The 11,797-nt window shown below is 42.6% G+C and overlaps 1 protein-coding gene across 6 annotated transcripts in view; it reads right to left on the bottom strand.

Moving 5' to 3' along the window:
* Positions 1–218: 218 nt before the first annotated feature.
* The window catches only part of RAI1 (retinoic acid induced 1), a 602,776-nt gene continuing 591,197 nt past the window's right edge, over positions 219–11,797 (bottom strand). For all 6 annotated transcript variants that reach the window (XM_053694390.1, XM_053694387.1, XM_053694388.1 and 3 more), the window contains one exon: positions 219–2,510. In XM_053694390.1, coding sequence (XP_053550365.1) covers positions 2,496–2,510 — 15 coding nt within the window. In that variant the 3' untranslated portion in view covers positions 219–2,495. The remainder of the gene's footprint in view (positions 2,511–11,797) is intronic.

Genomic DNA, 11,797 nt, shown 5'->3' with positions numbered 1-11,797 from the left:
TATTTTACATAATCAGAAACATAAAATGTAGAAACCTTTCTAAAATGATCAGAATCTTGATGGCAGAAGCAGGTGTTTCCATCTAATACCCAGGTATAGTTGTAGACATTGTTATTATGTCACTTACAGTAATTTACTGCCAACCATCTATCCTTCATATAATAACTTTTGTAACATACAATGGGATTTAATGCAGCTAAGAAAAATAAAATGCAAAATGATCTTTGTATTTTTATTCACATTCCCAACAACCTCTTTTTTTTTGTACTCTTAACGAAAATAAACATCTTTTAGAAAGCTCAGTACACCCAGTCTTCAGTGTGAAGCAAATTTACTAAAAAGAACACTAAGTTTAACACTTTAGTTACCATCAGAGTATGCAGAACATGCATTACCCCTGGCAGCTAAGGAGTGTATATATATACTGTATATATATATATATATAAATATATATATACACACACACACGTACAGACATATCATAAAATGAAAAATTATCCACGCTTATTTTTAACTCTTGTATGTACAGCATGGTGTGCGTCCTGAACAATCCACAGGCAACAAGAAAATGGAGTGGCAGCTAATTGACATCTTGGATTCACAGCAGTAAAACGGTAATACCAATGCTTTTAATTGCTGCTTTAGAAAATTTGGGTAGTTCGGTTACCATGTAGAACCAGAAATTGCTCTCAAATATATATATATATAAAAAATTGATGACAGGGAGACAGGAAATACAAAATAATTATTTAAAGGGATACTAAACCCAAACGTTTTCTTTCATGATTCAGATAGTGCATGCAATTTTAAGCAACTTTCTAATTTACTCCTATTATCAATTTGTCTTCGTTATCTTGCAATCTTTATTTGAAAAGTAGGAATGTAAAGCTTAGGAAACAGCCCATTTTAGGTTCAGCACCCTGGATAGCACTTTAGCCACCAATAAGCAAGCATAACCAAGGTTCTGACGCAAAAATGGGCCTGCTCCTTAGCTTAGATTCCTGCTTTTTAAATAAATTTACCAAGAGAACGAAGAAATAATGATAATAGGAGTAAATGAGAAAGTTGCTTAAAATTGCATGCTCTATCTGAATCATTAAAGAAAAAAATCTGGGTTTAGTATCCCTTTAAAGGGACACTGAACCAAAATGTTTTCTTTCATGATTCAGATAGAGCATGCAATTTTAAGCAACTTTCTAATTTCCTCCTATGATCAATTTTTCTTCGTTCTCTTGCTACCTTTATTTGAAAAAGAAGGCATCTAAGCTAAAGAGACAGCTATTTTTTGGTTCAGGACCCTGGGCAGCACTCTATCTGAATCATGAAAGAAAAAAAATGGGTTCAGTGTCCCTTTAAGGATAAAACAAATGGGAGCAGGACAAAAAGTCATGGTGGAGCCATAGTATGAAACACTGTAATGAAAGGTCACATGAGTGAGACACATTGCTAAACTACTTGTGCAACAAGGAGGACAAAATTAACACTGTTCTGTCACAGCAGTCCGTAAACAGAGAAAGCATTCTGTCCTTAACTATGTCAGCCATCTACACGTGATACATTCTTGCTAGGGGATTAATGACACAGCTTTGGGAGCAGAAAAAAAATAAATCACTCGACATATCTGATAAATCCACAGCAATTTATCCTTTTTTTTTTTTTGTATGAAAGGTGAACAATGCAATACACAGTTTGTTTCTCTGGAAGCAAAATGGGTTAAATTGGCTGCAATATTTGTTCCCCGATCTGATTTCCAAAAAAACTAGGATCTCCCACACAAAAGGCCAGCGCAGCTGAACGTATTGGAGTTCTATAAATATGAAATATCTCATTCAGTCTTTGTCATTTTCTTTTTGAAATACGAGAATAAGACTTTGGAATATTCTCTCATTCAATTAATATTTTTTTGTTAGGAGCCTGCCATGCTTTGGAAAGCAGCGGAACCTCACACACAGCTGACTGAATTAACAATGGTTAGTTATTACTCAAATTAAATAGAAGAAACTGTCCAAATGTTTAGGCTGGATAACCCTTGCTCTCAGGAAATGTTTCTTTACTGACCCCCCGGAAGAATTAATTTGCAACACAAAATGGTAATGAGTAAAAGCTTTATCCCGTTTGCGCACTGATCAGGTAAACTCCGATTATGTGACATATATTTATCCGGTAAGGGTCCACCTCGCAGTCTTTTGTTTGTGGGATGTAGTTTCGTTCTGTTTCCGCTGAAATGTCTTCCGGGATTCCTGACTTCTCTCCTTTCTACTGGGACCTGGTACCAACTCCAAGACCATAATGTGTCCCATGCACAGAGAACCGCACCGAGATTGCAGCTCTGCCCAGACATTGGCAGAGCAGAGTCTGACTCCATGGCAGCAGGTCAACCGGCTGATGGCATTCTGGGCAACCAGCCCTCTCTTCCCTGCAGGATGTGGTGACGGTGCCGAGGAGTGAACCAAATATCTTGTGTGTGATGAGGGTGACAGCTGAGGAGCAGGTGGTTACACCAGGTGCCTCTGGGAAAATAAAAGACAAAAACCTTAGTTTCACTTTAGACCTTAAAGGGACACTACAGTCAAAATTTAACTTTCATTAATCAGACAGAAACATGCAATTTAAAAAAAAAAAAAAAAAACTTTCCAATTTACTTCCATTATCAATTTCAGCCTTGTCTCTTTATATGCACGGTTCTAAGTTGCCAACTCCTAATGAGCATGCGCAAGAGTGTATACGTATATTAGTCTATGATTCGCTGATGGCTGTCACATGATACAGGGGGCTGGCAAATGTTAGTAAATTTTTATATTTGTCAGAAAAATCTACTACTTGTTTAAAATTCAGAGTATGGCCCCAGCTTGGAGAGAAATTATAGTGTAGACTTCACAAGGGCTGAACCCTCTGAATTCTCTAAAAAGAAGGAAGGAACCGGGTAGTCCCAGAGAGATGAGCAATATCTCCCACAAAGCTCTCTGCTCAGATGAGATTATCTAAAATGTTCCTCCAGCATTGCAAGAGTTCTTACAAGATTCTAGCCAGGCATATTTTGCTGTTCTTCTCTATGGGGTGTTCCCTGAATTTCTGTATGTGAAGGAGAAACAAGCTCAGTGCAATATAGCATTGCATGACATGAGAGTCTGGATACTTTTACACTTTGGTATATTACTTTGAATTTCAGATCCTTAATTTAAGTTTTATTATATTTAAGATGTGCACTTTCTATTTTGTAATTTAATGCATTTAGATTCTGTTTGCAGCAGAGATTTTACAAATTCTGATTATGCTTTGAAAGTTTCTGTGTTACTCTACCAAATTAAGATCATACCGCTGTGTATATTTTACAAATTATTGCTCTTTGTATTTGTTAATTGTAAAATGCAACTGACAGTTTCTGAAAGTGGGAGGGACAAGGAGGTTCATTGGGCTGAAAAGGGGGGTTCACAGGTAATGTCTGAAGCTTTCTTACAATTCTCATGGTATTCTCTAAACATTTTACACATGCAGATCTCCTGAATTATCTTGCCAGCTATATGCAGATGAGTTTGCATAAAAATTACCAATACACTTATTTAACTTACAGAAAAGCAATGTATACTAAACCGGAGGCAAAAGCAAGTTAAATTGTAGTATAACCATTGCAGTTTAATTTGTATTTGCTGCAAACTGAGAATTTATATCAGTGTCAGGTTGCCCACCATTTACTTCACTCTTCATTGAGAGATTCTATATTCCAAAGAACTTAATTATTTTCTATAGGTGGCATTTCTCATCTCTCTGGGATTTCCAGGTTCTGCCCTTTTCATTCTGTAATGAGGGACTGTCAGGAGTGACTGAAGTGCTCATCCTGATATCTGACTGAAGAGGAATGGGCTAAAACTACAGGGAGCTAATATTTAATCTTCCGGCAACTCCACAGAGGACTGGGGTATGATAAAATATAATAGCAATCTCGGATTAATCTCTTTTTATGCTGGTATCCTGCAGATTAAGCTGGATTGCAGAACAGAGCACAGGAATGCTGACATCAGATGACTTTTTTAGGCAAGACCAAGTTAGAATACTGTGTGCATGTTCACGTATTCGCCCATAGAAGTCAATGCAAAGACGATCACATATTCTCATTTGCGCTAAACCAACATGAAAACATAAATTATGCATAACAGATCATTTCATTTCCTTCTGTATAAGGAGAGTCGACGGCATCATTCCTTACTGTTGGAAAATACTGAACCTGGCCACCAGAAGGAGGCAAAGACACCCCAGCCAAAGGCATAAATAACTCTCCCACTTCCCCCATCCCCAAGTCATTCTACAGAGGGAAGAAGGAACAGTAGGAGAAATATCAGGGTATAACTGGTGCCAGAAGAAAAATATAATTTAGAGGGCCGCCCATCGGAGAACACGGGCGGGGGCCGTGGACTCTCCTTATACAGAAGGAAATGAAATTATCTGGTAAGCATAATTTATGTTTTCCTTCTTAATACAAGGAGAGTCCACGGCATCATTCCTTACTGTTGGGAAACTTATACCCAAGCTCTAGAGGACAATGAATGATAACGGGAGGGACAAAAAGAGAGGCGGACCCTAATCTGAGGGCACCACAGCCCGCAAAACCTTTCTCCCAAAAGCTGCTTCAGCCGAAGCAAATACATCAAACTTGTAAAATTTAGAAAAAGTATTTAAGGAGGACCAGGCAGCTGCCTTACAAATCTGATCCATAGAGGCCTTGTTCTTAAAGGCCCAAGAGGAAGCCACTGCTCTAGTAGAATGAGCCGTAATCCTCTGAGGAGGTTTATGTCCCGCTGTCTCATAAGCAAAACAGATAACATTTCTTAACCAAAAAGATAAGGAAGTCGAAGAAACGTTCTGACCCTTACGCTTCCCAGAATATACAACAAACAAGGAAGGAGTTAGTTTAAAATCCTAAGTAGCCTGAAGATAGAACCTCAAGGTGCGAACCACATCCAAATTATGAAGCAAACGTTCCTTCGAAGAAGAAGGAACCACAATCTCTTGACTGATGTTGCGGTCTAACACAACCTTAGGAAGAAAACCTAACTTAGTATGTAGGACAACCTTACAGAATGGAACACCAGATAAAGAGACTCACATTGCAAGGCAGCAATCTCAGATACTCAGAAGCAATAGGCAGTAGAAAAAGAACCTTCCAGGACAACAATTTAATGTCAATTTCATGCATAGGCTCAAACGGAGCCCAATGGAAAACCTTAAGAACAAGATTTAGACTCCAAGGAGGAGCCTTAGATCTAAACACAGGTCTGATCCTAATCAGAGCCTTAACAAAGGACTGTACATCTAGAAGCTTTGAGAGCCTCTTGTGCAGTAAAACAGACAGGGCCGAAATCTGTCCCCTCCGGGAACTGGCAGAAAGGCCATTCTCCAGTCCATCCTGAAGAAACGACAAAATCCTGGCAACCTTAACTTTATGCCAGGGAAATCCACGCTCTTCACACCAGAATAAGTAGGTTCTCCACACCTTATGATATATGCGACAAGTAACCGGCTTACGAGCTTGAATGAGAGTATCAATCACTCTCTTCAAAAAACCTCTCTTGGCTAGGACTAAGCTTCAATCTCCAAGCAGTTAGCCTCAGAGAATCTAGATTTTGATGAACAAAGGGACTTTGTTCCAGCAGATCCCTGCGACAAGGTAACTTCCACGGAGGAGATGATGACATCCTCACTAGATCCGCGAACCACATCCTTTGCGGCCACGATGGAGCACAGTATCACTGATATCTGCTCCTGCTTGATGTGGGTCACTACACGAGGAAGAAGTGGCAACGGCGGGAAAAGGTAAATTAGACTGAACCCCCAAGGCACTGCTAATGCATCTATTAGCTCCGCCTGAGGATCCCTGACCCTCGACCCATATCTGGGTAGCTTGGTATTGAGACGAGACACCATGAGATCTATCTCCGGCGTCCCCCACTTGTTGCATATCTCCACAAACACTTCGGGATGGAGAGACAATTCCCCCGGATGAAAGGATTGTCTGCTAAGAAAATCCGCTTCCCAGTTGTCCACACCCGGAATGTGGATCGCTGACACTGAACAGCTGTGGGCCTCAGCCCACTCCAGAATTCAAGATACCTCCCTCATTGCTAGGGAGCTTCTCGTTCCCTCCTAATGATTGATGTAAGCCATCAAGGTTATATTGTCTGATTGGAATCTGATAAACTGGGACGAACCAAGAAGGGACCAAGCCTTCAGAGCATTGAAGATTGCTTGAAGTTCCAGAATGTTGATCGAGGGGGAGCGTTCCTCTTGAGACCACAAGCCCTGTGCCTTCTTGGCACCCCAAACAGCTCCCCATCCTGTTAGAATTGCATCCGTAGTCACAATCTCCCAGGTTGGTCTTAAGAAGGATGTCCCTGGGGACAGAGCCACCAAGAGAGCAATTCTCTAGACCGGTTGTCCAAAAAGATCTGTTGAGACAGATCTGAATGATCGCCGTTCCACTGCCTCACCATGCACAGTCTGCAGCGGTCTGAGACGGAAGCTGGCAAAGGGAATGATGTCCATGCTGGACACCATGAGACCAATTACTTGAGCCACAGAGGGTCTTAAGGAGGTCCGGAGGGCAAGACATGCCGAAGCAAGCTTGAAACGTCTCTGGTCTGTTAGAAATATCCTCATGGATATGGAGTCTATTATAGTACCCAGGAATTCTACCCTGGTGCTTGGAATAAGAGAACTCTTTTCTAGATTTATCTTCCATCCATGAGATCGAAGAAGAGATAGAAGAGATTCCGAATGGTCCTCCGCCAGATGAAAAGATGGTGCTTGTACCAGAATATCGTCCAAGTTCGGAGCTACTGCTATACCCCGGGTTCTGGCAACGGCTAGAAGAGCCCCTAGAACCTTTGTAAAAATTCTTAGAGCAGTAGCTAGACAAACAGAAGTGCAATTAACGGGAAGTGCTGGTCCAGGAACACAAACCTTAGGAACAAGAAGTGATCCTTGTGGATTAGAACGTGAAGTTAAGCATCCTTCAGATCTATAGTGGTCATGAACTGTCCTTCCTGAACTAAGGGAAGGATGGACCCTATTGTCTCCATCTTAAACAAGGGGACGTTTAGAAATTTGTTTAAGCACTTTAAAAGTTCTTTGGGACCAAGAAAAGGTTTGAATAGTATCCCAAACCTCTGTCTGCGATAGGTACCGGGACTATGACCCCTAAGAAGGACAGATCCCGCACACACCCCAGAAAGGCTTCCCTCCTTTCTGGTCTGGAAGACAGGCTTGAGAGGAGAAATCTGCCCTTTGGTGGATAAGACTTGAAACTTATCTTGTATACCTGAGCTATGACCTCCAGGACCCATGGAAACTGCACGTCCCTGAACCAAGCTTCTGAAAAGAGCGACAGTCTGCCCCTACATGATCCAGCGCCGGATCGGGGGCCGCCCCTTCATGCCGATTTAGTCTCAGCGGGCTTGCTTGGATTTATTCCAGGACTGAGCCGGCTTCCAAGTACTCTTGGTTTGCTCTGGCTTAGCGGAGGGCTGCTGTCGTTGGGATTTATCAGAACGAGAATTAGAACTTTGTCCCTTAGACTTGTTCTTTTTGTTTTGCGGCAGGAAGGCACCCTTGCCCCCAGTAACCGTGGAGATAATGTAGTCCAGGTCTGGACCAAATAAAATCTTTCCTTTAAAGGGAAGGGAAAGAAGTCTGGACTTAGAAGTCATATCCGCAGACCAGGACTTCAGCCAGAGCGCCCGATGGGCCTGAACCGAAAAGCCAGAAACCTTAGCATTTAGGCGAATAATCTGCATGTTTGGATCACAGATAAAAGAATTAGCAATTCTCAAGGCTTTAATTCTTTCTTGGATAATGTCAAGGGGACCCTCCACCTCGACCAATTCCGATAAGGAGTCGCACCGCACCGCTGCAGGTTGAAACAAGTATCCTGTATGTTGAAACATCTTTCTTAGAAGAGTTTTCCATCTTCTTATCCATTTGCTCTCTGAATGACAAGCTATCCTCAAGCGGGATAGTACGTTTGGCAAGCGCGGAGATAGCACCATCCACCTTAGGGATGAGAGTCCGGGACCAGGAATAATTTTTTAAAGGAAGACGAAGGGGAAAAAGAAGATCAAATTCTGTCCCATTCATTCTTAATAATGTTCGGAATCTTTACAGGCACAGGAAAAGTTAAAGGCACTACACTGTCAAAGGTGCATCAGGCAGCTTGGCCTCTGGAACCTCTAGTGTAGACAGAACTTCCTTTAGAAGAAAACGTAAGTATTCAATCTTAAATCTAAAGGCTGGTTCCTCCGCAGCAGAAGGGTTAGCGGCAGCAGACTCCGTCCCAGAAAGTTCACCCTCTGAAGCCTCAGAGTGCGACTCATCCTCGGATAACTGCGACAAAGCAGAGAAATCCAATAAATTATATGATGACCCCTGGGCAGGAGAGCTATGTTTAACCTTCCGCTTGTGCTGAGCAGGGCCAGGTAAAGCACTGAGAGCCTCAGATACCGCCATTTTTACTTGCACAGTAAAATCTGATGGTAAAAGGCCCCCTCCAGATGGAGGATCAAGCATGATACGGGAAGCTGCGTGTGTAGAAGGAGATGACTGTTGGGTATGCACCTCACGGGACGGCAAGTCCTCAGAGGTGGATGGCTCAGTGGTACTAAAGGGGTTAACCTTCTTTGACCTAATAACATTGTCAAGGCATGTGGAACATAGTTGAGAAGGCCTGATCACAATATAAACAGGTATTACTATTCGGAATAGAGGGAGTACCCTCTAGTATCTCACAACCCTCCATAACTTAAGCTAATAACAGTAGGACACAGAAATTAAACTATTTTTATTTCTCAAAAACGGCACCTTTATACTCCCAATGGCTGGGGCACTCACCACCTCCTAGACCCAGACAATACAGAGAAATAGCGTCTTCTCCGACAGCCAGCTCAACTTCATTTCTTACTGTTGGGAAATACAACACCTGGCCACCAGGAGGAGGCAAAGACACCCCAGCCAAAGGTTTAAATATCCCTCCCACTTCCCCATACCACAGTCATTCTGCTGAGGGAACAAGGAAAAGTAAGAGAAACATCAGGGTATAAAGGTGCCAGAAGAAATAATATAAAAAGGGAGCAGCACCCAACAAAAAAATAAATTACGGGCAGGGTCGTGGACTCTTCCTGCCAGGAAGGAAAGGAATTTATCTGGTAAGCATAAATTATGTTTTCCTTCCATAAGGTAGGGAGAGTCCACAAATTAATTCCTTACTGTTGGGAAAACTATACCCAAGCTCCAGAGGACACTGAATGAATAATGGGAGGGAACGGAAAAAAAAAAAAAAAAAAGAGGCGGACCCTATTCTGAGGGCACCACAGCCTGCAAAACTGTTCTCCCGAAAGCTGCTTCAGCCGAAGCAAACACATCAAACTTGTAAAATTTAGAAAAAGTGGGTAAAGAGGACCAGGTAGCCGCCTTACAAATCTGATCCATAGAGGCTTCGTTCTTAAAAGCCCAGGAGGAAGCCACTGCTCTAGTGAAATGAGCCGTTATCCTCTCAGGAGGCTGTCGCCCCGCTGTCTCATAAGCTAAGCGGATGACACTCCTCAACCAGAAAGATAGAGAAGTCGTAGTAGCCTTCTGCCCCTTACGCTTCCCCGTATAGATGACAAACAAAGAGGAAGATTGTCTTAATTCCTTAGTAGCCTGAAGATAGAACTTCAAGGCACAAACCACATCTAGATTGTGAAGCAAACGCTCCTTCGTTGAAGGACTAGGACACAAGGAAGGAACAACAATTTCTTGATTAATTTTAAGATCTGACACCACCTTAGGGAGGAACCCTAACGGAGCCTGCTGCAAAAGACTAAGAACAAGATTTAGGCTCCAAGGCGGAGCCCCAGATCTAAACACAGGTCTGATCCTAGTCAGAGCCTTAACAAAGGACTGCACATCTGGAAGCCCGGCCAATGTCTTGTGCAGTAATACCGACAGGGCTGATATCTGTCCCTTCAGGGAACTAGCAGATAGACCTTTCTCCAGTCCATCCTGGAGAAAAGATACAATTCTGGCAACCTTAACCTTATGCAAGGAAAACCCACGCTATTCACACCAGTACAAGTAAGTCCTCCACACTTTATGAAAGATACGACGAGTAACTGGCTTACAAGCTTGAACCATAGTGTTGATAACACTCTCAGAGAACCCTCTCTTGGCTAAGACTAAGCGTTCAATCTCCACGCAGTCGGCCTAGAGAATATAGATTTTGATGAACGAAGGGACCCTGTCTGTATCAGCAGATCTCTGCGACAAGGTAACCTCCACTGAGGAGATGAGGACATCCCCACCAGATCTGCAAACCACATCCTTTGCGGCCACGATGGAGCAAGCAGAATCACTGTCACAGTCTGGATTTAGAAGTCATATCCGCAGACCAAGACTTCAACCAGGGAGTACAGTGGGCTAGGACCGCAAAGCCAGAGGCCTTTGCATTTAGGCAAATAATCTGCATATTTGCAGCACAAATGAAGGAGTTAACAATTCTCAGAACCTTAATTCTCTCCTGAATATCCTCGAGGGTAGTCTTCACCTGAAATGAGCTCCAACAGAGAGTCGCACCAGTAGGTAGCTGCTCCAGCAACCGTGGCTACAGTTGCCGGCGGTTGAAATAAAAAACCTGTATGTTAAAACATCTTCCTCAGAAAGATTTCCATTTTCTTATCCATAGGCTCTCTAAAAGAAGAACTCCCCTCTAGAGGGATAGTAGTACGCTTAGCCAACTTAGAAATAGCGCCATCCACCTTAGGGATAGAGCTCAACAAATCTAATTGAGAGTCAGGGACCGGGAATAATTTTTTAAAAGCAGATGAGGGGGAAAAAGAAGATCCTATTCTTTCCCATTCTTTACTAATAATGTTTGCCATCTTAACTGGCACAGGAAAAGTCAGAGGGACCTTCCTAAACCCTGTCTAATTTAGGGATCTTAGGTTCCTACGGGAGTGTAGCCTCTGGAACCTGTAGCGTAGACAGAACCTCCTTTAATAAAAAACGCAGATGCTCAATTTTAAATTTAAAGGAGGGTTCCTTCGCTGAAGGAGGTTTAGAAACTGAAGTCTCAGACTCAGAAAGTTCACCCTCTGAAGCTACAGAGGATAACTCATCCTCGGATAGCTGGGACATAGTAGCTAAATCCGACAAATATTTAGATGACTCTAGGTCAGAAGAACTATGTTTAACCTTTTTCTTATGTTTGCTAGAGCGAGGTAAGGCACTCAGGGCCGCAGACACCACTGATTGTAACTGTAAAGTCTGCCGAAAAAAGGCCCCCTCCAGATGGAGAATTAGTTGAGCCACGGGGAACTGCATGTGGAGCGGGTAGTGAAGAAAGGGTAGTAATTCTCTCGGGACACAGATTCCTGAGAGGTAGACTGCTCAGAGGGGCTAATAGCGCTATGAGTATTAGCAGGCTTTTCTCCCTTCTTAGACTTTAGAATACTGCTTAGGCAAATAGAACAAAATTGAGGAGGCGGGCAAACCACGGCCTCCTCATAATATAAACAGGAATTATTAATCAGTACAGAAGGAGCGGAACCTTCCAACGTAGTATCAGAGTCCTCCATAGCTAAGATATATTCACAGAAGGACAGACAAAAAGTAAACGCTTTTATTAAAAAAACGGACCTTTATAATCCCAATGGCTGGGGCACTCACCACCTCCTAGACCCAGACAGCTAACAGTGAAGACGCTCTCCTTAGGAGTGATGTCCGCAGCAGGATCGTAGGAAAATGAAAAGACCACACCCGGTCACATGGTGCA

This window comes from Bombina bombina, chromosome 11 (assembly GCF_027579735.1).
Source record: "Bombina bombina isolate aBomBom1 chromosome 11, aBomBom1.pri, whole genome shotgun sequence".
NCBI lineage: Eukaryota > Metazoa > Chordata > Amphibia > Anura > Bombinatoridae > Bombina > Bombina bombina.
Note: the sequence above shows the minus strand (reverse complement) of the source record. Positions and strands in the feature narration are given on the sequence as shown.